This window comes from Neophocaena asiaeorientalis, unplaced genomic scaffold (genome assembly GCF_003031525.2).
Source record: "Neophocaena asiaeorientalis asiaeorientalis breed wild unplaced genomic scaffold, Neophocaena_asiaeorientalis_V1.1 scaffold517, whole genome shotgun sequence".
In the NCBI taxonomy this organism is placed as follows: domain Eukaryota; kingdom Metazoa; phylum Chordata; class Mammalia; order Artiodactyla; family Phocoenidae; genus Neophocaena; species Neophocaena asiaeorientalis.
Genome location: NW_020172724.1, coordinates 4,694,253 through 4,721,249, shown reverse-complemented (window position 1 = coordinate 4,721,249; position 26,997 = coordinate 4,694,253). Strand labels below are relative to the sequence as shown.

The 26,997-nt window shown below is 41.7% G+C and overlaps 1 protein-coding gene across 3 annotated transcripts in view; it reads right to left on the bottom strand.

The window, feature by feature from the left end:
• The window catches only part of NRG3 (neuregulin 3), a 1,057,689-nt gene that overhangs the window by 25,840 nt on the left and 1,004,852 nt on the right, over positions 1-26,997 (bottom strand). For all 3 annotated transcript variants that reach the window (XM_024740246.1, XM_024740245.1, XM_024740244.1), the window contains exons 5-6: positions 10,560-10,662; positions 5,932-6,058 (exon numbers count right to left, since the gene is read on the bottom strand). In XM_024740246.1, the coding sequence (XP_024596014.1) occupies positions 5,932-6,058; positions 10,560-10,662 (230 nt within the window). The remainder of the gene's footprint in view (positions 1-5,931; positions 6,059-10,559; positions 10,663-26,997) is intronic.

Sequence of the window (26,997 nt, the reverse complement as noted above, 5' to 3'; positions counted from 1 at the left end):
TACAAATGCTTCATTTGTAAAGGATGGTATGGGGCTAGGTGCTTCTAAGGCACTGCCAGGTCTAGTTCTGCAGCTTGAGTCAAGTGTTCCCTTAGTATCCTGTTGCTTCACTGGATTGGGTGTTTCACATCTTGTTAAATGACTGTCAAGTGAAACCCTTCCCCATGAATGTTTAATGAACTTAAGGGAGTGCCAGAAACAGCCAATTCATTTGTTAAACACTGCAGAGAATTTCAAATAGTTAACCCGGGCTCCAAGATAAGATAAAGATAAATTTGCCAGATATGGTAAGCAAAGTGGGACATTTTCCCTCCTAAGGATTACAACTTACCAGGGTTACCTGTCTCCTTCCACGCAGTAGAAATAAATGCCTGAAGTGGGCACTGGTGATAGAACTCCCGTGCTAGGCTGTCAGAATCTCCTAGTGGACACATCTTGCATCTAGACCTTGGACTCCGGACTTTCTCACCACTCTTGACATTTGGGAAAGATCACTTTCTGTGGTGGGGGACTACCCCAGGCATTGCCGCGTATTTGTCAGCACCCTCTACTCATAGACACCTGTGCACTTCCCTCCCAAGTTGCAACACCCAAATTGTTTCGAGACTTTGCCAGATGTTCTGTGGGGCAACACTGCCCCCTGTTGAGAACCACTGAGTTACAGAGATGTGGGTTTGGTTCTTAGCTATTCACTAGCTAGCTGCCTGACAGAACTTTCTCAAGCTTTGTTTGAGTCCTAGGTTCCTCTTCTGCACATCGTGGGTGTAAAGTAAGTAGTTGTTGTTAGGACTAAATAAGGCTACGTATTTATATTATTTAGCATGATTCTATGTCTGTACCCAGTACATGTTATTTGCTGTTATTATTATCGTTATTTTATTTATCATTTTTTGCTGTTATCATTAACATTGGTATTTCCTCGTGGCTCTTGTCTGAAGAAAACAACTATAGACCTACAAAAGAAAAATGCTTTTCCAAATTTTCTTTAATACATTTGCATTTGAATATGCACGCAGGTATTTCTTAGCCACATGACAAATTACTGCTTTCCCTAAGACTACTTGCTACTTGACCAACTGCTCAGATGTCCTGTATGCTTCTCGTATATCTTAAGCACAGCATTGTAGGAAAGCAAATGTTCTTAAACATTTCAATTTCTTTTTAAGGGATTACTGATATGTATTCTCTATTACTATTTTCTCCCATAACATATGGCATGAAAAATTGCTGTTAAATTGTTATTTGCTTCTTAAAATAAAACTATGAGCAAGGGTATCAACGTATAATCCACCACAGTGGAAATCTGACTAGAAATATATGAACAGAGATCATATTACCCTCTCAAACAGTGAAATTAAAGGATACAATTTTCTCCTATTAAATTAGCAAAAGAAATGCTGACAAAGGTATAACAAAGCTGGTAGGGGCCATATTGCTTTCTTGCACTGAAACCGATATGTACCTTTGGGAAAGCAACTTGTTCATTTTACACTAGTCTCGTAAAGCGATCTGCTCAGGAGTCTCTTGAGCCCAGCCGCCAGTGTGTGGAATGCTATGGCTGGCATGCTTAGGTCTCCTCAATGCACCTTGCGCTCTTTCTTCAGGGTCCTTAAATGCCTTCCTCTCCCATCTATTCTCTGCCCGAACTCCCAGTTTTTGTGTAGCCTTTCAGAGTGTTGATCCCTTGAAATGTGCTATCCTAATGAAACAGGAGGGAAGGGGGCAGGGCACAACCTTTAAAAGAATGACATGGCCATAGGACATGACGAAAACTGGTTAGAATGAACTAGGTCCAGGACGGCAGAAGACTGGACTTCCAGTAGACCTTGAGCCTCATTATATGCTCACTGTAATATATTAGCATGCTAAATGACACACCCACAGGTGCCATGACAGTTCAGAGGCTAAGCATAAAAGGCCTCAAAGTGGGCCTGGAAATCCCTACCCTTTCCCCCAAATAGTTGGAATAATCCTCCCACTCATTAGCCTATGAAATTACCCAGCCCATAAAAACTAGCCACACCGTATTTCGGGGCCTCTCACTTTTTGAGACGGCCTACATGCTGTCTGTGGAACGTGTTTCTCCCAAGGCTGTTCTTGCCTTTCGAGATGACCGCATTCTATCTATGGAATGTGTATCTCTCTAAATAAATCCACTTCTTACCTATCACTTCGTCTCTCACTGAATTCTTTCTGTGACGAGACATAAAGAACCTGAGCTTCATTAAGTCCTAGAACCAGGTGGGTGATCTCAGTTAAAAGGCTGTGGGTTCAAGTGCCAATCTGGGTTTAGGCCGGGTTCGAGTCCCAGCACATGCGTTCAACTCTCAGTCTGAGCTGCACAGCTCAGAGATAAAACGTCATCTGTATCCTCTCTTTATCCAAAAACAGAATGAATATAAAAAGACACTTTCCTATCCTGGGCTCTGGGGGAATCATCCAGTTGAAACTCTGCTGCCCTGTGCCAACATACAAAACGTTGGGGAGGGCTGGGCTGAAGAGGAGGGAAGAGGGAGAGAAAAAGAAAAGAAAACTGTAGGACCCAAAGGTCTTCCAAGTGTGGCAGCCCTACAGTTGATAATTTCTTTCTTGTTGTCCGAATCCTAATAATTCCAGTTAAATGAGGGGTGGGGGAAACACATGAGGGAAGAGTTTAATTTTAATAATTAAACAATAGAAAACATGAGTGTCTACTGGGAGGGGAAGGAGAAGTAAATTGTGAGGTGACCGCTCTGTGGGCCATTATGCTGTCTCCCAAATGAATGTGTGGAGATCATAAAGCATAGAGAAAATGCTGCTGACCATATGTTCGGTGAGAAAGAATACAAAACTGTGTGTGTGTTCTGTCTGCAGCCCTATACAATGCATAGGGACCGACAGACTCTCTTCTTGAGTAGACAGGCTCCTCTAAGGCCTTTTTTCGATTAGGCCTCAACTTTGGCCTTTAAAAACTGCAGATCCTCTGCCTAAATATTTCATCCACTCACCCTCACACTGAAAGACCTGAGTAAACTCTAACATAGTTCTAACAGCTCACAATGCTATATCCCTAGCCCACCCCCCCCTTAAAATGCTTGCCGAAACCCGCCAAAAACGAACAAGCCAACAAAGGCCCCTCAAGGCCTCCAAAAGAATTCACCATTCATTTTAGCCAATGCCTGAGGTAGTCCCCAGACCTCTCTTTCTCAGAGCATTTACTAAAAAGGGTTTAGGATTGTTAACCTTCCTTTGTCCCTTTGAGATGCGCTATGTATCTCCTACAACTGGGGAAAGTCTTTTTCATGCACCTGAAAGACAATTTATTTGAAATGTAATCATTAGGAAGGGTAGGGACTCAGTCTCCCAGTCTCTGTAGAAGGACAGTGAGACAGGAAGGAAGCGGGGCAAGGCACAGCCTTTAAAAGAATGACACAACCATTAAGAACAGGACGCAACGTAAACTAGTTAGAACCAGCTAGGTCCAAGATGGTGGAAGATTTGACTTCCACTAGACCTTGAGCCTCATTATATGCTCACTGTAATGCATCAGCATTTAAATGACACACCTGGAGGCACCATGACACTTCCGGAGGCCAACCATAAAAGGCCAAAAGTGGGCAGTGGCCCAATTTCTGGAAACATCTGCCCCTTCCCAAAATTGTTGGAATAATCCTCCCACTCATTAGCCCATAAAAACAAACCACCCCATATTTGGGGGCCACCTTTTGCCTTCTGAGATGGCCCACACTTTGTCTACTTTACTGTGGCTAGCTCTTGAATTCTTTCCTACAAAGAGCCAAGGACCCTCACCTGGCGGCCCGTCCCAGGGACTCACCCGAGACCTGGGGCATGACCATCCTCTTGCACCCCATTTTTCCTGCAACAACAGGATCCTAAGTTCAATAATGGCCAGCCAACAGACAAAGCTGGCCTAATCGCATTTCTATGACCAACTCTGTAATTTTTCACCTCCCTGACTCTGTCAGGCCCCCACTGTTTCCCCTCCCTACTCCCTCATTCTCCTTTTAAAACTCCCAGTCACCTCTGTAAGAATGCAAGTTGGGTTCAGTTCAAACTGGATTCTCTTCCATAACGCACCAGTATATTACTGATCAAAAGTCTGTCCTTACTACTTTAACTAGACTCCGGCTTTATCTTTGACAGGTTCAGTTGCAAAGAAGCCCTCCATCACTGCGTTTGTCTTTACAGTGATGGGATAACACTCATTAGAAATCATTAGCAAAAGCATTCACCCTGTTTCTGAAAAGAACAATCCCTACACACAACCATGATTACAAGTTTAACAAAACTCTGCTGGGAAGCAATTCTGATTTATGAATTCCGCATTAAACATCTAAGTACATCTGTCACGCATAGCATAATGGCGACTTTTGGGGTAATGATTTCCTAAAATCACAAATGATGTTTAAATTCCCAGTGATTCAAGCATTTGGAGGGGGTGTCAACGTGTCCTGGGTGATTGCGTATTACACTCAAATACTAGGTTTATATCATGGCCTTTGTGCTTTCGTTTTGTGTCTCAGAATCTGGAAGTGCAATCTGGTGGGGGACAAAGAATTGCTACCCTAATAGGAATCTTCCAGTATGCCTTATATGGCATTTGTGAAATGGAGCAGGACCCTGTGGGGCCCTGCCGGATACATAATCCTTTCTGTGTCCTCATTTCTGGTTTGTAGGAAATAGGCTTCATTCAGCCTCCTTGACCCTCCCTTAGTTCCAAAGAGCAGATTGAAACAGTGACTAATCAGGGAAGGGAGGGAATGCAGAAACAAAGCGGAACAGTCAAGAAACAATAGCACTGCATGGGGCAGGGGCCTGGTTCCTTCTCATGAAATATTCATAACGATATCTTTGAGTTCTTCTGCAGGAACTAAGGCCCCTGCTTAGGTAGAGGATGGCAACTTCAGGCTGAACACCAGATTCCTGGACTACCACCCTGTTACCTCACCACAAACCAATCAGAAGAAAGTCTGCACAAAGTGGAAGATTATGAAGACGCTGATTCCCTGCCCCACCCCCCGGGCCAATGATTCGATTCTCTCTTAAAAACTTTCACGGAGCAAAATCTTGGGAGTTACGTTTGTCTCTGGAGTATTGGCTTTCTTTCGCGCTGCAAGCAGCAGGACCTGTTCGGGAACATTTGCTTGTCTTTAACTTAGTGTTTTGTAATATAGCTCAGAAATGTTTAAAACCACTTTAGAAAGAACGTAGGATTCAAAGAGCTTGCATTTATTTAACTTCAAGTTCTGGTATCTGTTTAAGGCCTGGTGTTAGGAAGTCCCAACTCTGGGACCACGACTCTTCCCTCCCATGTTTCTGACCTTTGATTTCTCTCACACCCCTTAACTCAGAGTTGCCTCAAGGTAGCATGTATTCTTAGGATTCCATGGGTTTATTCTTTCTCTTTGCTCTAGTCTTGTGTTCTCTGCTCTTTGACTCTCTGGTGAACCTTAAATATTCTTCAAAATCCTGTTCAAGCCTGGATTTGTGGCTGCTTCCACTTCTGCCCCCACCACCTCCCTTTGGTCTCTTCTCCAATCTCTGCTGCAGTATCAACCATCTCATCCTACAAGCCTCCTCTGGGTGTATTTTTTACTCTATCAGTTTCCTACAGTAGGGAACACTGTACCCCTAGTGCCCAGCTCCATTGCTGGTAAGTAAGGATTCAGTAAGAGATTATGGAACAAACAACTGAAGCTCTTTTTGCTTCCAGAGATTAATTATATTACAGATTGTAATCAAGAGCTGAGAGTTAATTTTTCTTTCTTTTATCCAGTACTTGTGTGCGCACACGAAAATGCAACATGATTTAAGGAGAAATCTACAGAGTACTGAAAAAAATATGCAAGTCTGATCACAGGCTCCCCAGCCCCTCTGGACTGGAAGCACTGAGATGGACTGCAGGAAGAGATGTATAGACGTGTAACTTACGTTTTGCAGCTGGACGTGATTCTTCACCAAGTTCTCTGACTTTGCCATTGTGCTGGATGCTTTGAGACTGTAGTTTTTACCGTGATGTGGCTCCTTCAGTTGCTCTTGAATTTGTTTAGCTTGTTTCCTGCAGGTTTAAATAAATCCATGTATAAATAGTTACATACATTTATCCTATTCATATTTTTTGAGGTTCATTCATTCCCAACATCTATATTTGTCATTTGCTAAAGCTAGATAAACTCACTTAACGAGGAGAATCCTCCCTTTATCTTCAACCCCACCAAGGAATACTGGCATTATCTGTTATCATCCAGGATTCACACCCAGTGGCACTCCAAAGGCAGACAGAAATGTAATTCCTTGTCCTGTCCCTATTGGATGCAAGAGGTCCCTATCCCTGAGTGCTCAACTGAAAAGAATTAGGAATGCTCTGAAGAAGTGACAAGTGGAAAACTTTGAAGCTTGGACCTAGCAACCACATATAACACACTTGCAAAGTTACGTTTATATCTGTCCAATTCATATAAGTGTGGCTTGCACATATACCATAACGGGTCTATTTTCTTTTTTACAGTTTAGAAACAGTTCATTTATTTTTACCATCAGCCCTGAGTGTAGATTTTTATTAGAACTTTTGTAAATCATAAAAATTGTTAACTCTTAAAGAACACCTACTATGTGCGAAGCATCATTTTAAGTGTTTTACATCTCAACTTACTTATTCTTCACGATAATTCGTGTGTGATGCGGCATTAATCCTATACTCATTTAACAGATGAGAAAACCGAGGCACAGAGAAGTTAAATAATTTGCCCAAAGTCACATAGCTAGTAAGTGGTAGAGCTGGATTTGAACCCAGCGAGTCTGGCTGTGTACTTTGCACTTTGAGCCACCGCTCACGACTGTCAAGCCGCTTGCCCATGGTCATGCAGCTTCTTGATGGGAAGGCTGAGATTATTCTCAGGTTTGGGACTCCAAGTAAAATATTTCTGCAGATGTGGAGTGACTGTTGTTCTGACCATTCAGTGGCTATATCAGAAGGATGTGACGAATTACTGGCTTATTAGCTGCTCTCTCCCAAGAGCTCTACAGCAATTATCTATCAGCAGAAGACTCAGTACCTATAAAATGAACAAATAAACAGGCAAAAAAACCTTGCAGAATCATCCCCCCTAGACTTTTTTGCCTCTTCTCTAAGGTCCGTGCCTAGGAGAGAGCCTTTGGTGGAGACTGGGCACCATCTCTTGCAGTGAGCCTTTCCAGGTAGAGACAGCACTCTATACACCATGGGCTCGAGTATCACAGTGACTGAGATTTGAATTCTGGCTCTGCCACCCACCAGCTTTGTTTTGATTCCCCAAACCAAAATGATTGATTTCTAAAACCTCTCTGAGCCTCAGTTTCCTCATCTGTCAATGGAGTTTGGAAAGGCTCTCTTCCATAAATGTGAGAACACATGCTTAGTTGTATGGGCAGATGCTGCAGAGGAATTAGAACACTGGCTCCAAGATAAAAGAAGAGATCTTGTTAATTGCCTCTCTCACAAGCAAGTCACAGTATTTGCTACAGTATTTAGAGGCTTGGAGCAGCATTACATCATTTGAATTTACAATACTGGTGTGATGTAGCTCTGTTTAAATATTGATTTTATCTTTTCAATCATTTGGGGGGCTTTTACTTCTGTTGCTTTAATGCACTTGTAATTATCTACTTCCTAACAGCTAATCTGTAGCCTATTGTTAGAAACAAATCTATCATATCAGCATTTTAAGAAGCACATGTTAGCCACAAAATCCTATCAGGGATTCACTGATGAAGCAAACTGGAGATGAGGAAGTTCTGCTGAGTGAATCATCATGAAGTAGCAAAAGGGGGCTTGGCACAGAGTCAGGACCCAATTAATTTCCTAAGAATTAAATAGTAGAAATACTAACGATCTTTTCAGTAATTCCATAATTCGGCGTCTGGGAAATGTAAAATTCTAAAGGAATTTTCCTCATAAAAACTTCTGACTGCATTTCCTAAATCCTTTTTATAATTTGCTTTCCTTTACTCTCTTCTTGCTCCCATCCTGACTCACTAATATTCCAGAATCAATGGGCTTTCTTTTCTGAACCTGCCTCCTTCCCCATCATCCCTCTGATCTTCCAAGCACACACATTTTTGCTCTTTCCTCCTCCCCTCAGCAAGTGGGAACGAAGGAAGTGAGAGGCGGCTGCAATACCATTAGCTCTCTCATGAGAGCAGTTGCTCTGGGGAAGACAAGATACGGGCATTTCACACTGGAACCTACTAGCCTAACAATGTCGGTGTGATTCTATAGTTCAGTGAGTTTCAAGTTGCTCTGGCTCAATTCATCAGAAAGAAATGAGGTGTAAAGTGGTGGAATATCAGGCATCACCAGTCCATCGGGAGACGTTTTTTGTAATGTTACAGGTTGCCTTCCTGGGGAAGCAGACACTGAGATGGAGATGGCGTGCAGGATTTTTATTAGGGAGGGCTCTTTGGATCAACGTCTGTGGAAATGAAGGGAAGGAAGCAGGACTGGGCAGAGGGAGAAGTTGGAATGTGATACAGTCTCAGTGAAGACCTCCGCAAATCCCACGGGGAGCTCGGAAACTGGCATGGCCTTGCACCCCAAGTTGGGGCAAAGGTCTAGGCCTTCAAAGCTTCACATTGACCTGTCACTGGATGCTGGCTCTCTCGGGTCAGGTAACTCTTACAGCTGTGTACTAGCAGCTGGGGGACTTAGACCTCCACAGCTGAAGAGAATCATAGCATCATATCAGAACATCCACTGCCTGTCCTTAAGAGCCTTACTTGGTGATCTAAAATCTCTTACTTCAGAGGGTGATAACCTATAGTCAGGGCAAGTTATGAGCACATCTGCTTTCTACTGGTAGCACCGGTTCTCCTTTTTCCTCCTGTGCTTTCCCAGTTGTGATAATTATTTGTCCCTGGAACAAATCATTCTGCTCCTGGAACATCTCTTCTCCTATTCTGATTCCATTTTTAGAGATGAATCATGTCTTGCATTTCCAAGGTCTACTAAGGACTCCCAGCCTTACACTTCTTAGCCCATATGAGTTAAAAGTAAAAAGAAAACCTAGAAGAATTTATAGTTGCTATGTGAGCCGTATCAGTCAGATATGAAAGGCTCAATTAATAGTTCGATTAACTACTTATAGGAATATACGGGCTTATCGGGAGTGAGGAGAAAAGAATTTCTTTCAGTGTGCCCTTCAATCCCCTTGTTGGAGTTCAATGAACTCAGTCAGAAAATCCCCTAAATTGAAGAAGGCGCTGCTCACTTCTACCTCTTCATGTTACCTATGTTCAAACTTTCATCAGCTAACAATGTGCTGTAATATTCCATCGCGTGAGGTCATGCCATACCACGGGTGACGAGAGAATGGAGAAAGGACCAGAGTGGCAGCATTCGAAGGATTATGGGAAGGAAAACATACATAAGCAAGAGAATACAAGCCTTTGGGTAAGTCCTGACTCTCTCTGGGCAGTGTACATTCTAGTACATTGGATCTATCTGTACTATTTTCACGGTAATTCTGCAAATCTAAACCTATTCTGAAATAGTGTATTAAAAAATAATAGTCACTAATTCTGGATTCATACCCGAGTTTCCATTATTTTTTAAAATCATTAATCGCTGTTCTTTTTAAAGTTCAACATATACGACATGAAGACAGGTATCACAGACCGTATTTGGAAATTGGTCCATTTTTAGAAGAGCAAATGGGTAGAAAAATACAGGTCCAATGAAAAGCAATTACATGTTGGCTTGGATTTCCGACAAGCTGTAGGAACAGAATCTGTGCCAACTTCTCAAGGCCTGCATACGTTCCAAGAAACCAAGGAATTTAATATTTTTATCTGCATTTCTTATTTTAAGTGTAGATTATGTCATTTACATAAATAAAATACCTCTACCAAAGTTATGTGGAGTAAATATATATGTATACACACATACATACTTATATACATATATATATGTATATTTTTAATTCTACCTTATTAGCCCCAAAAAAGCAGTGCTTTTGGCAGAAGGTTTGGTTTCTTGGCAAGGTAAGTGTAGGGCATATTCTAGACGTGCATATTAAATGGTGAAGCAAAGCAGATTTTACAGTATTCATACTTCATATTTGGCTAAAACCTTGATGGGTAGCAGGTAAAAACACTATAAAAGGAAACTGGTTTTTTTTTTTTTTTTTCCATGAAAGGCTAGATACTAGTTGATAATGTTTATGTCTATAGCAGTGACCTCTCTTTTCAGAAGACTTAACCCCTTAGTGACAGGCAAATGTTGAGCCGTTAATTCCGGCAGGCAATCGAAAGTGCAAAGAACACAGAGTGTTCACGATTACACAGAGGAACGATCGCCACGTGCATCAAAGATAAACCACACACACATACATGCATGCACACACTGTATACATTCACCACAGGCTACAAAAGATTGGGAGTTACTTATGGAAGTCTGATGGACACAATTTGCGCAAAATCCCTCTGCCTGGAGCTCAGACTGAGTACTGAGCTCAGCACTTTAAAGAAAGACAAAGTACTTCCTCTGAGAAGTAACCTTTTAACACCGAGAGAAATGGTCTTACTTGCTTTTGAAGTAGAATGCTGTACAGAACATGCCCACGATGACAATTCCAAAGATGATACATGAAATTGACAGCACCTGCCTCTGATAAACTTCTTCACTCTCTGTGAATTTGAAAAAGAGAATTAAAGCGGATGTTAGCACGGCACAGCAGAGACAATCTCCGTCCTCGTACTTCTGAACTGGTAGGAGCCTTTCAAAGCAAAGTTTTTTTGTTCCTGTCATGAATAGGAAAACACGAGGACGTCATTATGATTCGGTTTCTTTGCAATGGTCTATAGGACAGCCGCTTTTATTTATTTTTTTTGTATGTGCATGGCTAAATCAGAACTCATACACAGATATCACAATTATGAATGTTATTATCAAAAGACATTTCATGACTTGAGAACATACTGGGAACATACATTTTAAAAATTATGGTGGGGCCCCAAATAATCTGCTATCAGAACCTTCTTATGCCGGTGATGACTTCCAATTTATGTGATACCGATGCCACTGCATTTTCTGATTTGGTCCCTGGCCGTCAGTCTCCCATTCATCCACCCATTACTACGACTGACATCATTAATGAAAGAGAACTTCAATATACAGGTGAATATTTACTCATTCCTCAATACCAACGATCTGGCACAGCAACCTCAACCTCTACTACCAAGGTCATATCTTAGAGCATCTTATATTGCAAAAAGTGACAAGAATTCAAACACAAGCATTTCACTTTTCAGACACTGACATTTACACTTCTAGCTCGTTTTCTGAAATATGTCTACTGAAACCGTTCTTCCATCTCATCAAGACCTTTTTATCCATAGATCTCAGAACTTTCTTTCTGTTAATTATCCTCCTCTTGTCTTCATTTCTCTCTTTATACAACACAGAGACTATAGTCTTTCCCTTTCTTTTCTTCCTTCCTTTCTCTCTCTCTCTTTCCCTTCCTTCTTCCTCCCTCCCTCCCTTCCTTTCTTTCATTCTCCCTCTCTTCCCCTCCCTTTTTCCTTCCCTTCCCTTCTTTTCATTCTCCCTCCCTCCGTCCCTCCTTCCCTCTCTCTCTCCTTTCCTTCTTTCCTGAGATCATGCTCTATATCCTCTCTTCAGATACGACTGTACATTTTAAAGCTTCTTCCTGCAGCAGTGTATTGGGAAACAATGTATTAGAAGAACTATCCTCTCTTCTCTCCCCTCTTAGGCTTATTTACATTTTCAATGTCTTTATTCAGACTGGAGTATCAAAAACAGAAAGTAAACCTAAGAGAAATACCACATTATCCACATTTCTGATTAAATGAAGAGGGGCAATCATGTGGCCCTGGCAAGCCTTGGTTGACATTTTAAATTTTGAAAGGTTCAGATTAAAGAGATAAAAAAACCTGTCACTGAGACCTTGTTTGGGCATCTTGCCATCTTAAAGAATGTCATCCTTTCCATCCACATTTGTAAGCTCATTAAATCTTCCAACTGAATTTGGAAACAAGTAAGTAGATGTACCAATTTATAAAGAATTCCATTTCATTTAATTGCTGTGAGTTGATGACTCTAATGGAATAAGCATGATTTACATATAATAATCTACTCCACCCTGCTTCTGCCAATAAAAAGAACTACGAAAATGGTGGATAACAATACCTATTAAAACAAAAGAAATAAGACTCTATCCACTAAACAATGATCTCCGCATAACATCTACTGGGTGTTTTTTTTGTTTGTTTTTTTGTTTGTTTTTTGCGGTACGCGGGCCTCTCACTGTTGTGGCCTCTCCCGTTGCGGAGCACAGGCTCCGGACGCGCAGGCTCAGCGGCCATGGCTCACGGGCCCAGCCGCTCCGCGGCATGTGGGATCTTCCCGGACCGGGGCACGAACCCGCGTCCCCTGCATCGGCAGGCGGACTCTCAACCACTGTGCCACCAGGGAAGCCCTTTGTTAGTTTTTAAAGCTAGTCAAATGTAGCCTGGGGAAATGCATAAAATCACTTCTGAGTTCAAAATCAAGAGTGAAATTAAAACTCCAAAGACTGCGAGTGGATTTATAGACTCAGGTGTAGTTACCACGATGGTGCTCTCAATGCCTTTGATTCAGAGTGCTACACAAGAACCAGCACAATGAGGAGCAGGAAGCAAGGGGTTGGGGGTCTGGCAATTTTGGATCTGACTTTAATTTTAGCCACCTTTAATATGAGTAACCAAAGGTATACTACTTTACCTTTATAAATTTCAATTTTCTGTCTAAATAAAGGCAATGATATGAAATGCTGACTGTAATAAATGTTATAACAAGGAGGTATATAATCCTACAAAATAATATAATATGGAAAATCGACCTATTCAGAGACCAGAGATTTTAAGTATAAAATAGGATCCAACTAGGCAAGAAGAATGGGGATGGGCAAAGTGGTCCAGGAAGAGAAGACAGCTTGTGCAAAGGCCCTGTGGTAGGAGATAAAATGGCATGTTCAGGACTCTTCAAGTTATTTACCCTACCCCAGGGCCTTTGCACAAGTTATTTTCTATCCTCTCCCAGCTTAGTGGAGCAACACGGAAACAACAGGAACATGGTATACAATGAACATGTCTTTACAATAGCAGGAAGGTACTGAAAAATTTGAAAGAAGAGGTGTGTGATGTGATAATATTTACATTTATTTTTCCTGCAATTTACAGAAAAGATTAGAAGGGATAAAGTAAATGCCGAGTCCTGTTAGAAGGCCATTATATCAGCGTAGACATGATGGATGTTTCTATGATAATAGTAACAGAAGTGAAACAGAAGTAAAAAGCAGTTAGGTTTTTAAAAATAAATTTATTTATTTTTGGCTGCGTTGGGTCTTCATTGCTGCGTGCGGGCTTTCTTTAATTGCTGTGAGTGGGGACTACTCTTTGTTGCGGTGTGTGGGCTTCTCACTGTGGTGGCTTCTCTTGTTACGGAGCATGGGCTCTAGGAGCACAGGCTTCAGTAATTGTGGCTCGCGGGCTCTAGAGCGCAGGCTCAGTAGTTGTAGCGCGTGGGTTTAGTTGCTCCGCGTCATGTGGGATCTTCCCAGACCAGGGCTCAAACCTGTGTCCCCTGCATTGGCAGGCAGATTCTTAACCACTGAGCCACTAGGGAAGCCCAGCAGTTAGGCTGAAAATACTTAAGGGACTAGACGATGATGCTCTTAACTAAGATGGAGCTTATTGGAGGGGGATCAGACTTGAAAGGAAAGATATTAAATTCAGCTTTGGAGTTGGTAAGTTTTAAAAGCCTATAAGATAGCCAAGTGGCAGTGTAGAGTAGACATTTACATGTATAGATCTGGGTTAAGAGGAGGAGACAGGATTCCGGATAAAAATATTTGGGGTTATGCATATACTGAAACCAAGTGTGTTGATAAGACAGCCCCAGGAGAAAATATAGAGTAATAAGAGAATCTTAGGCATTCTATTCTAAGATAGAGCTTTGAGAGACTCCAAAATTTCATGGAAGGGTAGACAAGGATCCTGCAGAGGGGATTAAAAGAAAAAAAGGAGCAGCCAATCAGGCAAGAAAAAATAAATAAATAAAAGGAAAATAAAACAAACGATAATAATAAAACCTGATAGTGCCATGGAAGAAAAGATACAGGTTTTTTTTTTTTTTTTTCTAGAAAAATAGGCTACTGAATGCTTCTAAGAGGCCAAATAAAACAAAGTCCTTTAATTTAGTGACGTAGAGGTTGCTGGAGAACCTGCAATGAGCAAGTTAACGGAACCATGAAGGCAGCCCCCGCGGCTCCCTGGGTCCTCTGTCATGTATATCCCACGTACTGCAAGGTAGACGCACTTTCTCCAAACCTACCCTGTCTTCTACCACTTAGCCTGGATTTAGGATCTAGAATTCCAGCCTAACTCCTGAAAGCAGAGAATGCCTTGCTTGTAACGAGGCAACCATGAACTTCACTGTACGGAAGTTGTGAGGATTGAGTGAGATAGAATATACAGAGGATTGCAGTGCCTAACTTGGAGTAATCATTAAGTATTAGTCTGAACCAATATAAAACTGCCATGGGGGCAATAAATGGCTGGACACTGGCCGTTTAATTTGGTTCTATCTAATCTATGGTAACTGTTGTTATTATTCTATGGAACATCAATATTTTTGCATTCCATTTTTTAAAAACCCAGATTATAAAGTCATTTCTGAGGGCAAAACCAATCTTTGGCTCGACAGGAATTGGTAAAATGTGTTTGCATTGTCTCCCAGCTCTGTTCCTTTTTCTCTTCTGTGGTGCACACGACTCGCTCCTCTCTTTTTATACGATCATATTTCATATTATAAAGGTGGAAAAAGAGAAGGTAATAACATTATGGTGAATTTTTGGAAACTGACATTGGACCAGTGGAAAAAATCCTTTTGGCAGGCAGCCTGGCCCAAGACTCTGAAAAACACAAGCGCTGCCCTTTGCTAACCCCACTCTCCCCCTGAACCCACCTCACTCAGGGAGCAGTGTGGTTGGCCAATGTTACCCCTCGGTTTAAACACCAGCTACAACTGTTCTCATCTTCTTTCAACCGTTGTCTTTATCAATGATGGGGAAAATCCTACACACTTCACATATCTGTTTACAGATTCAATAGGAGAGCACAAATAAAGTGTCCATCTAGGGGCATGTAATGGATACACAAAATGCAGTTTCCTTCCTTTTCCCTTTTCCTCCTGAAGCCAGTGTTGAAGCAACAAAACAAAACAAAACCAAACAACAGGCCTTTAAAGTACTCTACTTCCCTAATGCAAAACTCACCTTACCCACAGGCAGTCCGTGACTTGCTGCCTCGGGGCCTCTCTGCCTGTGCCCTGAGACCTATACTGAAGGCATTTATTTTACTGTCGTTTTATTTACTGATCATTCCTTGCACTTTTGCCTCTTGTTAACTGAATTTTTCTACTAGTAGTTTTGAATTTCCTATCCAGATGTTTTAGCAGATGAAATTCAAGTGATCCTCCTTGAGGAGGGGCTCTGTCTTTTACATTCTCATGATCCCCAGAATCCTTGGAAAACCTGTGGGTACAGCACTGTTTGCTAAACCAGACAGCTTACAGTTTAGGTCCTAGTAGGCAAAGCTGCCTGAGGAAAATGCTTTTGGAAGCTGTAACTCTCCTTAGACTGCTAAAAGTCTCTCTGCGAATACTTGTTAAACTCTACTACATTACAAAAAAATATTATGCCCACAGAAAATCACAGCTGCAGCTTTTATATACCATTTCCGTCTGGTTAGCTCTATGTTAAGGATAGAAGTGTGGGTGACCACATCCCTGTATATGTGAAGGAATGGGAAATGTTCTAAAAGGAAGCTCCACGTCCCCTCCAAGTATGGAGCCCTGGGATCCCACTGCCTCTTGGGAATCTTTCCTTTGTATCATCAGTTTTAATTAAGTCTGTGAGAGATAAAACTCAAGCATGATTTCCTGAAATGTGTTGGCATCCAAGTAATGTGAAGCTTAAACACGGAGACACACACACACACACACACACACACACATACCTGTAAGCCTGTAGGTCATATACAGGAGCAAAACTTTTCTGCCTAGACCACCTCATCGTCAACATATGCAAATAAGACCCTTTGTGATGCCACCAGTAGGTGTCAGTGCAAGCATGATTACTCTGACAGTTCATTATGAAAGTCAACCTAGCAATACCACCAGGGCTCCTTCTTAGCCAAGTATTCATTATCGGAAGCCCTGCAGGTAAAAGTCTACACAGAGAAGCAAAAGTCATTATAAGACAAGTTCACTAATGATCCCACCATTTATGAAATTAGTCTTCATCCTAGGTTTCCGCCCTGCCTAATTCTAGCATTTATTTCTATTCATCAAGTCAACCTTATAATCTGGGTAGATCAGTCTCTCCCTGATTGTAAACCTATGAATTTTTGTCATAATTTTAACTGGATTAAGTTTAAGTGGGTTTATTTCAGTTTTAATTATTCTTAGAACAAGAAAGCCTCCTCCCAATTTTGTTCTTAAAAACCAACAAATGTTGGAGATAGATTAAAATATTAGGAGTTTACAAGGAACTGCAAATGAACTGTGATCAGGAAAGAGAATGAAAGGAAAGAGAATATTCAGAATGTTAGAAACTGGGATTTGCACTTTTCTTGAAGTTGAAGTTGAGTCTTTTCTTGAACTTGAAGACAAAAATGAACAAGCGCTAAATGGCCTGATGACTGCACTATTAAAGAAAAAAAAGTATTTCATTAAGGTGAAAGAGGTCCTGAATGCGAATGAAATGGGTCCTCACCTTGAGATCAATGAGATTAAATACACACGGGCAGGGAGGGGTAGTGAGAGAGTATGTGATGAGAATATCAGGAAGATTGAACAAGCGATGGCCAGGATCGCCGAGAATGCTGCTTGGCAGAGGGGATAGGGGTCCAGCCCAACCATGTGAGTGCAGAGGAGCTGAGATGACCAGGAGGTACTGAAATGCCCCATATCTTTAGCGTGGTGTTATTTCTACCTGGAAGCCCCTTCCTCTTCCCTACTTGCAGAACTCCCACCATTGTGGGTTGATTTGTGTCCCCCCCTGCACAAAGATTTTGAAGTTCTAACCCCAATAACCGTAAATATGAACTTCTTTGGATACAGCGTTTTACAGATGATCAAGTTGAGGTCATTAGGATGGATCCTAATCCAATATTACTGTGTCCTCAGCAAAAACAGAAATTTGGACACAGAGAAACACATACAGGGAGAATGCCATGTGAAGATGGAAGCAGACTTTGGGGTGATGCATCCACATGTCAAGGAAGGCTAAAGATTTCCAGGAAACCACCAGAAGCCAGGAGAGAGGCAGGAACAGATTCTCCCTCACAGCCCTCAGAAGGAACGAACCCTGCCAACACCCTGATCTTATACTTCTAGCTTCCAGAACTATGACACAATACTGACACGATACATTTCTGTTGTTTAACTACCAATTTGTGGTACTTTGTTATGGGCAGTCCTAAGAAACTAATATAGCCAATGATCCGTAAATACTATCAGAATAAACACTATACAATGTAAGTACTATCCAATCTGAAAACTCTTCTCAAGGGCCCATTTGCATTCCTTTTGCCTCTTTCCATAACTGCATTGTCTTGTGTCAGTGATGCACGTATCTGTTTTCCCACAGCCCAGTCTGAGAGCCCTCGAAGGCAAGAGCATCTTCATTACTGGACCCTTGCACCTGGCTTGTGCTTGCTCTGTACAAGGGAGGGTATTCAGTAGGCTTTCATTGAACTCAACAGCTTCTGGGTTGGATGTCTAATGACATTCTACTGGTTGGGCCCTCTACCTGGTGAGGTAACAAAAAGAGGCAACATTTTCTTGGAAAGGGGTCCTTTTACCCCGGGGATTCATTCTGTTGCCCTTCACCATCGACTGTGGAAGGGCATCATTTAAAATACTGTGAAAAAGTAAAATAATTACTTCATAATAAAATGTTAACTTTCAAAATTGTATTTTATCTTATTGACATACAAAGTGCTTTGAGATGTACATTATACATAAAATTTGATATTTAAGGGGAAATAACAGTTTAAATTCATAAACACATTTATTCTCAACCTGTAATTTCCTTTTCTTCCCGCACAGTCCCCACCAAATATAAACCTTCCCATAATAATCCCTTATCTCTCTCCCTCCTTTCCCCAACAGTATAGCTCTGGCCGACTATAGATAAGTGAATGCTATAAAACACATTAGGAAAAAAAATGAACAGCCCTGGGTCTTCCCATTGGTATGCTTAACATGTACTGGCTTTCCAAGTGTTATTTCTCCCACAAATAAATTATAAGTAAAAAGCAAATTCAATCAAAATAAATCTATTGGTGAGTTTACAATGTTATCATAAAACCAGTCTTTGACTTCTGGCTTTGGGGTTAAAGGGTGTGAGAACTCTATTTTTTCTGAACCTGTAATAATTGTCCCCCAATCCATACTCTTAATCCCAGTTTTTATCACTTAGGATTCACTGTTCATTGGCAAAGTTACATTCTAAGAGCAAGACATGTGACTTGGAATGATAACATGCTATTTTCTTGACAATGGGGAGTATCTGACCTAGTGGTTTATAGGCCTTTTACTGTTTGACTTGTTTTGATAGAGTGAGAAATCGAATCCACTAAATCCATTTAAATCTTGCCTCACAGAACACTCAGTCCCAAAGTAACACCCAACCCTTCCCAGTCTGGTTTAATGGATCTCCACCTCCCTCAGCCAGGTGAGATGTAAGTTAAAGGAATCTCAACTCCTATTGCCTTAAATATTAGGGGTGGCCTGGCATGACCTATAAGCAGCATCTGCAAGGTCAGCTACTTGCACAGCTACTTAGGGTGATAGCCCTGGAGCTATCTGCACTTCTCAGGCCCATGTTGTTAAGTATCCCATCAGGGGCTGTCCTGAGTCAGGTTGGGTACCAGACAGCAAAGCAGAGGCCTCTGCACTCTAGGCAGTGGTTCTCTATCCTGGCTACAGCTCTGAAATAACTGCAAAGTTTTTCAAACACACCTGCAACTGGGCCCCACCCCAGAGCCGGAGATCTGAATTTCCAGCACTGTGACTCTAGATTTGTATTTGTTCAAATCTATTTAAGGCAGCCAAGACACGGTAAATGAAGCAAAACACAAACAAACAAACAAAAACAAAAAAAGGAAAAATTAACTCTAGTTATACATTTTATTTACCCAGCATATTGAAAACAGTATCACTTCAACATAGAATCTCTATTAAAAATAGTAGTAAAATGTCCATCAACAGATGAATGGATAAAGAGGATGTGGTACATATATGCAATGGAATACTACTTGGCTATCAAAAAGAACGAAATAATGCCATTTGCAGCAAGATGGATGGACCTAGAGATTATCATACTAAGTGAAGTAAGTCAGAGAAAGACAAATAAATACCTTATATCACTTATATGTGGAATCTGAAATATGACAAAAATGAACTTATTTATGAAAACAAAAACAGACTCACACACATAGAAAACAAACTTATGGGTTACCAAAGGGGTAGCAGGGGTTGCGGGGGGAGAGAAATTAAGAGTTTGGGATTAACATACACACACTACTATATATAAGATAGGTAAACAACAAGGATCTACTGTATAGAACAGGGAACTATACTCAGTATCTTGTAATAAGCTATAATGGAAAAGAATCTGAAACAGAATATATATTTATATAAAACGGAATCATTTTGCTGTATACTTGAAACTAACACAACATTGTAAATTAACTATACTTCAATAATAAAATAAAATAAAATAAAAAGTTCACAAGCGCTGATGTCAGAAAGACCCGCGTCAAGTGATCCTTCTGTCATTACAAAACGTGACTTTTTAGTTTCATCTCTTTTACCTAAACAAAGGGCAGTAGGGGGTAATTATGGATATACAATAATCTTATGCTGTAGCTATCCATGTCCTTCCTTCCCAGTTAAGGCAAAAGAAACAGATTGTCATCCAGCAGTGATACCAACAGGAGCCTGGTGACAAGTTTATTGCAGCATGGAGTAAGCTACAGGATCCAAGAAGATGACAGGGTTAGTTCCAAAAGGTAAGTACAGTAATGGTTCGACAGAGTCAGAAGCAACAGAGGATACTTGCAAAGAATCTCTGGAAGATATATCCAGAAGCAAGATAAACCACACGTGACCCATAAGGAAAGTGATTCAAGCATCCGGCTATAGCTGAATCAAATAGATTTTAAGGTATCTGGAAAATTCTCAAGTCTCTGTGGTGTTTATATATATAATCTTCAAGAAAAATACGTAGAGAATTCAAGTTTACTCCGTCCTAGCCATATCATAGCAATCGTTCTTGTCTTGTAACAGCAGCTGTATCCAGAGAGCTGCAGAGTCTGCTGTCTTGCCCACATGCCCATTCGTGCTCAGAGAAAGATAAATATCTTTTGGCGTTATGGACTTTAATAACCTTGTCCTTTATTTTCTATTTCTGTTGCTTTGACGTCTGGGTCTTGCTGACCCTGAAGGGACGGCCCCTCCCAGGATTAGCCGATTCCTAGAGGTAGTAAGCCACTAGCTTATGAGTGTACTTTTCAAATACAAACCAACCAATTCAGAGAGCACACTCCCAACCACCATCTTATCAGGCTCTCACACTTTGGGCTACTGTCCATCTGTCCCAATCACTCCAGGCTCAGGTACTAGACAACTAAGGACAGTCCCCATGCCCCAGAGTCTGCTGAAATTATTCAAACTAGCGAATTCTAAGCCTACTTACCCTGCCTCACCCACTGCTTCCTGTGGAGGCCACAAAAAAGCCTTTTGCCCACAGTTCCTCCTTTTCCTGGGCCTCCTGACACAGCTGGGTATTCCTTCATGGGTCCCTGAGAGCAGGCTGTGGTCCCCCTGCTTGGGAATGTGAATAATAAACTATCTTCTCAATGGCAGTTCTTTCGTGCTCTGTTGGCCTTATTATTTCTCAAATTTTCTATTAATACACTACGTTTTGGAACATAGGCTATTCAAACGAATGTTTTAAAAGGATTGTGTGACATGCTAAGGAATTGTAAATACTTCAAAAAAGGCTGAACGTTTGCTTTTCTAAAGCAAAAAATAGCTGCTCAGATCTATCTAACAGAGTAGCCACTACCCATTGGAATAACTCATAAGGGCTTCATCTCTGAACAGGATTAAAATTTATTAGCGGAAGTTACTGTCTGTGTCTATTGGAGTCTCTCCTGCATCCCATAGCAGACACTGCTCTAGAATTATACTTTGGCTATAAGGATAAATAAGGTAGAATTCTACAAATCCTGTATCTAGCTGGTGAGATGGGCATATAAACATAAATATGAAACATTGTGGTAAACGTTTATGAACTATGAGCAGAGTGAAGTTTTCAAGTTGAGTAGTACACACCCAAGGCAATCTACAGATTCCATGCAATCCCTATAAAAATTCCAATGGCATTCTTTTTTTACAGAAATAGAAAAACAATCCTCAAATTCACATGAAACCACAAAAGACCTTGCATAGCCAAAGCAGTCCTTAGAAAGGAGAATGGAGCAGGAGGCATCACACTTTCTGATTTCAAACTGTACCACAAAGCTATAGTAATCAAAACATTATGGTATTGCCATAAAAATAGACACATGGACTGATGGAACAGAATATTCTGCCTGTGTATGAGACTAAGTGACAATGAAGACTCCGGAGAAGACATCAGGAACAGTTGCCTGAGTGATTGTGCAAGGGAGGGACACCACACTTCTATCTACTTCTGATAATCACTTGAAACAATGTAAGAAACCTAGTGTGTCCACAACATGGTAGATACTTCCTCCCAAAGAGCAAGATACAAAAATGGGCATAGCTTTATTCACACTGTCTATACAGTGTGTGAGTCCCAAGCACTGGGTAGAAGTGTTTTGACTGCTCCCTGGATAACAGTGTCATGAAGGTTCTCACCCTGCTCAGCTTTCAAGAAACGATCATTTAATGTCCGTTGTTCTTCCTTCTGCATCACCCAAGTATCACAATATTTCTGGCTCAGTGACCTTCTTTGCCCTGAGAACTGTGAGAGTTGCACTTTTCCCATTTAGAGGATATGATTTGCTCAGCTGCAGAGAGGGGTCTCAGGTAGTGTCAGACCCTCTACCTTGAGCTTGCTGGACAGAAGCAGCCAGTGTTTTCTGCATCATGTGATCCTACTGAGTTTGACTCTGTTCACGGACAGAGGGCTGCATTGCCAGAGGGTGGCAATGCAGCCCTCACTCACACACACACACACACACACACACACACACACACACACACACACACACTCCTCCCTCTAGTTCGGGGCAGTGGCAAATCCAGCTACCAGGTCTGCATATTCTAAAAGATACGAATGTCCAAATCAGAGTCCATTCAGTTGAAGAGCCCAATAACTTTGAGCAGAACATCATAGCAGCAGGACAATTGTTGACATGTCCTGCTTAAATTTACAAAAACAAACAAACAGGTGACATCTTCATCCAATTAAAGAGAGTTTACCCAGTTTTCATTGTTGTTGTTGCTAGAGACATTTACGAGTTAAACTTGTACACAGGATAGAAAACAACTCAAGTAACTGTCATGGCACAAAGAAGTATCTGAAATAGTCTTCAGGAGGCTATCACAGCTATATTTACGGCCCTATTCATATTCTCTTAAACATATTTCATTGCTTACCTCATTAAGTGGAATTGAATAACATGTGCACTCCCTTCCAGAAAAGGCAGTCCCTCTGCAGCAGGGATAGTAGGGGAAGCACACGAAGGTGGGGGTAGAAATGGGGCAAGACTGCCCCCAGGACTATTCTCCATTGAAGGCAAGGGGACTATGAAATAGGGTGTGCAGAGGTGACGTCAGAATTACAAAGCAAGCAGGAAAACAAGGTACTGGCCACAGAATGAAAACGATGGGGGCGGGGTGGGGGGCAGGTGAAGGAATGAAGAGGACGAAATGGAACCTGGAATGTTACTGCAGGGGGTTGGGGAACATCCCTGTGGTCCTGCCCATGGACAGAGTGGGAGCTAAGACTGTAAACTGAGTGAGACAAATGTCCAGCTACGATCCTGTAGGCAGGATAAAAACGGAGAACCTTTAACTTCATTTTAGAGATGAGGAAACTGAGGCTCAAAGAGGTTAATATAATAACTTAAGAGTAACAGACCTGGGTCCCAAACTCATGCCCCATGTCAAACAGTCCTGCACCCTTTGCTTTTTCCTGCATCTCCCCTTTTTCCACGCTTGAGGAAGCCAAAAGGGAAACCGTGCATTCTTCCTCCTATACCCAAAGGCTGACTGAACGGGACTCCCCCGCAAACTAAAACTAAGCAAAAATAGAAACATAAACCAAAAAAGCATTTTATTAAAAAAACAAACAAACCCGAAACATGTAGTCTAGGCTCACAAGGAGCTCAAAATCAAACAGAAGAGGCAATGTACATTTAAAAATGCGATAAAAGAAGTTTCAGGACTTCCCTGGTGGCACAGTGGTTAAGAATCTGCCTGCTAATGCAGGGGACACGGGTTCAAGCCCTGGTCCAGGAAGATCCCACATGCCGTGGAGCAACTAAGTCTGTGTGCCACAACTACTAAGCCTGCACTCTAGAACCCGTGAGCCACAATTACTGAGCCTGTGTGCCACAACCGCTGAAGCCCGTGCACCTATAGCTTGTGCTCCACGACAAGAGAAGCCACGACAACGAGAAGCCCGTGTACTGCAAGGAAGAGTAGCCCCTGCTCGCCGCAACTACAGAAAGCCAGCATGCAGCAACAAAGACCCAACACAGCCAAAAATAAATAAATTAATTAATTAATTTTTTAAAAAGTTTCAAAAGGGAAATGTAAGCTGGGATGGAAAGTGAGGAGACAGGAACTGCTACTTGTTAATATTGAATGACCCTGTGGCAGGCACTCTGAGCAACAAGTAATTAGCTTCTTTCTGCCCATGTTCGAAGGTCTGGAGATCTCAAGGGACCTTCCCAAAGTTATACAGTTAGAAGGTGAAAGGTAGAATCAAGGAACCAACCCAATTGTGTCTGGCTCCAAAGTTCAAGCATGTCTTGCTTCATTATCTGCTTCATTAACATTTATTTAATTAAAGTCTTGAAGTCACTAAATGGTAAGCATCTCAAAAATAAGTTTATGAAATAAAGGATGGATGAATATGTACATGAAAATCACTAAGTTTCCTATCCCTGCTGATGGAACAGGTGTGGGATATAATGGAAAATAGATCAGGCATGACATTAAAATTTTTAGACTGAATTAAAATTGGGTGGGATTGTCATTTCAGGAGAAGAGAGGACAAAGCAGTTGGTAGAGGGCATGTGAGTTTGCCATTCTCCCCCTCACCTCCAGGTAACTGTACATTTTGTTCTTCTGCCTGGGATGTCCTCCTTGCCTCTCTCATCTCCTCCACCAAGGTAGAAGCATATCATCTGGCTTGAAGATTTCCACGGGGAAGAAGTTTTCCCTTATCTCGTGCTCCCACAACTCCCATGGTGAGGTTTCCATTTTATGTGTTTCTGGAGAACCCAATGGGGTAATCTCCATTACACCAGTTATCACATTGTGTTACAGTCCCTTGGTGAGTTATTTATCTTCACTTTAATCTGCAAGTTCCTGGGAGCTTTACTGACTGTTTTGTTCTTGTTTTGCTCCTGTTCTGCTCTGTGTTGTTCCAGAAAATACGGAAAAACAACATAATGTGAATGCGCTCAGCTTGGACTCTGAACTGGCACATGCAAATAGACTGCACGGATGTCTGAGAAACCAGGACCCTGTGTGCTTGAACCTGCAGACAACAAACACAATCGAGTTCCTTGGAGGGATCCAGATAAGGTAGATCATCCACCCTATCACTGGGTTTGTTCAGATCCAAACACATACTCATGTGTGTTTAGACTGAGGTTACCCTGGAATTCTCAGTACTCCTGAATTTTACTTGTAGAGGGATGATTCTGTTTATAATTTTCTGTTCACTAAACATTCCTTCTTAAACTTTACTGACATTGCTAATCATGGTAGGTGTGTCATGACGTAACTTATTCCTATGTAACAAATATTATCTGAAACATTGTAAGGAAATTGCTGCAAAAGGGGAAATTGTGAAAGAAAAATAACAGGCATGCAGGCTCTAACAACAGTGCTGGAGGAATACAAGGACACTCTCTTCTTTCCACTTTCCCTCAGTATCCCCTGCCACTCACACAAGCTATTACCTTCAGAAAAAAGTTCACACAGTGATATCCCTGGATGAAATCAGCAACTGTGAAAAATCTAAAACTACAGGGAAGCTCATGCCCCCAAGGAAGAGATGTGCAGAAATTCTGGATGCCCGGTTGCCTCTAGACGGGCTGAGACAGCTCAGGCAGGAGGTCCACATGAGCTAAAACATGCCAAAATATTGTTGTCTTATACACAGCAAAGGTTCATTCTGTTGGAGTCAAATACCACATTGATCACTTATGACAGATCAAAAGCATATAATAACCAAGGAAGAAAGACAAACTTGTAAAGAACAATTGTTGGAAGAATAAGTAGCTCACAGTTGGAATAAAATTCATCCTGTAAACAAGCCCATACCATACATCTCTACCATCTGGGAAGAGAAATCTCATAGCTGGGGATTGTTCTTTTTTTGATTAATATATTTTATTTTTGGCTGTGTTGGGTCTTCGTTGCTGTGCACGGGCTTTCTCTAGGTGTGACGGGTGGGAGCTGCTCTTCATTGTGGCGCGTGGGCTTCTCGTTGCAGTGGCTTCTCTTGTTGCGGAGCACGGGCTCTAGGCGCACGGGCTTCAGTAGTTGTGGCACGTGGGCTCAGTAGTTGTGGCTCACGGGCTCTAGAGCAAAGGCTCAGTAGTTGTGGCACACAGGCTTAGTTGCTCTGCGGCATGTGGGATCTTCCCGGACCAGGGCTCGAGCCCTGTCCCCTGCATTGGCAGGCAGATTGTTAACCACTGCGCCACGAGGGAAGTCCCCTGGGTTTTTTTTTTAATTTGCTTTTTGAAAGATAAAATGGTGGTAGCATCCCCCAGGACTTAGAAATGACAGCCAGGTTTTGGATAGAGTGGCTCAAAAACAACTTCATTTTAGGAGAGAACAACAGAGTTAAGACAGATGTGAAGAGTAGACATATATTTCCTGCTACTCTCCCACCCCCACATTATCACTGGAGCATCTTATAGGGTCGGCAGGAGAGAGTATTATCATTTTGACTTTCAACAAAATACCTGTGGCTAAGCAGACATGCATGCTATGTGTGACAGAAGTACCATTCGCATAATTTCTAGGAGAAAACATTCCATTTAACAATACTAGAAATTTCCCCCAAATGCATTTGTTGATGATTCTGAGGCATCCGTTCTCTTGTAGGGCAATTCATGTTTTGTCTCCACTTAAGAGACCCTGAGTGGCCTCACAACAGAGGATCTCCCATGCAATACTGTGGAAATAAGTCATCTCAGGATGAGTGAGCTCTGCAATACAGCAACAAGGAAATACAGAAAAGCAAAATGAGTGTAGGGTGTGAGAGGATGTGAGCACAGCATAAGTGCACTTGTGCTGGCAAAGATCAGGGATCAGCAAAGGACAATCCATAGTCAAATCCAGCTGGATGGGCCATTTTTGTAAATAGTGTTTTGTCCGAGCCATCATTTGTTTATGTATGTCCATGGCTGCCCCTGTACTGCAAGGCAGAGTTGAGTAGCTACAGCAAAGTACGCAAAGCCCGAATATTAACTATTTGGCCCTTTACAGGAACATTTTCCTAATCCCTGGAGTAGATAAAAAGAAATTCAATGAAAAAACAGTACTCTGTCACAAGAGGTACAATAAAAATTTAAATAATGTCTCAAATTAATATTTTAAAATATTTGTTAAAAAATTCTAGGGCTTCCCTGGTGGTGCAGTGGTTGAGAGTCCGCCTGCCGATGCAGGGG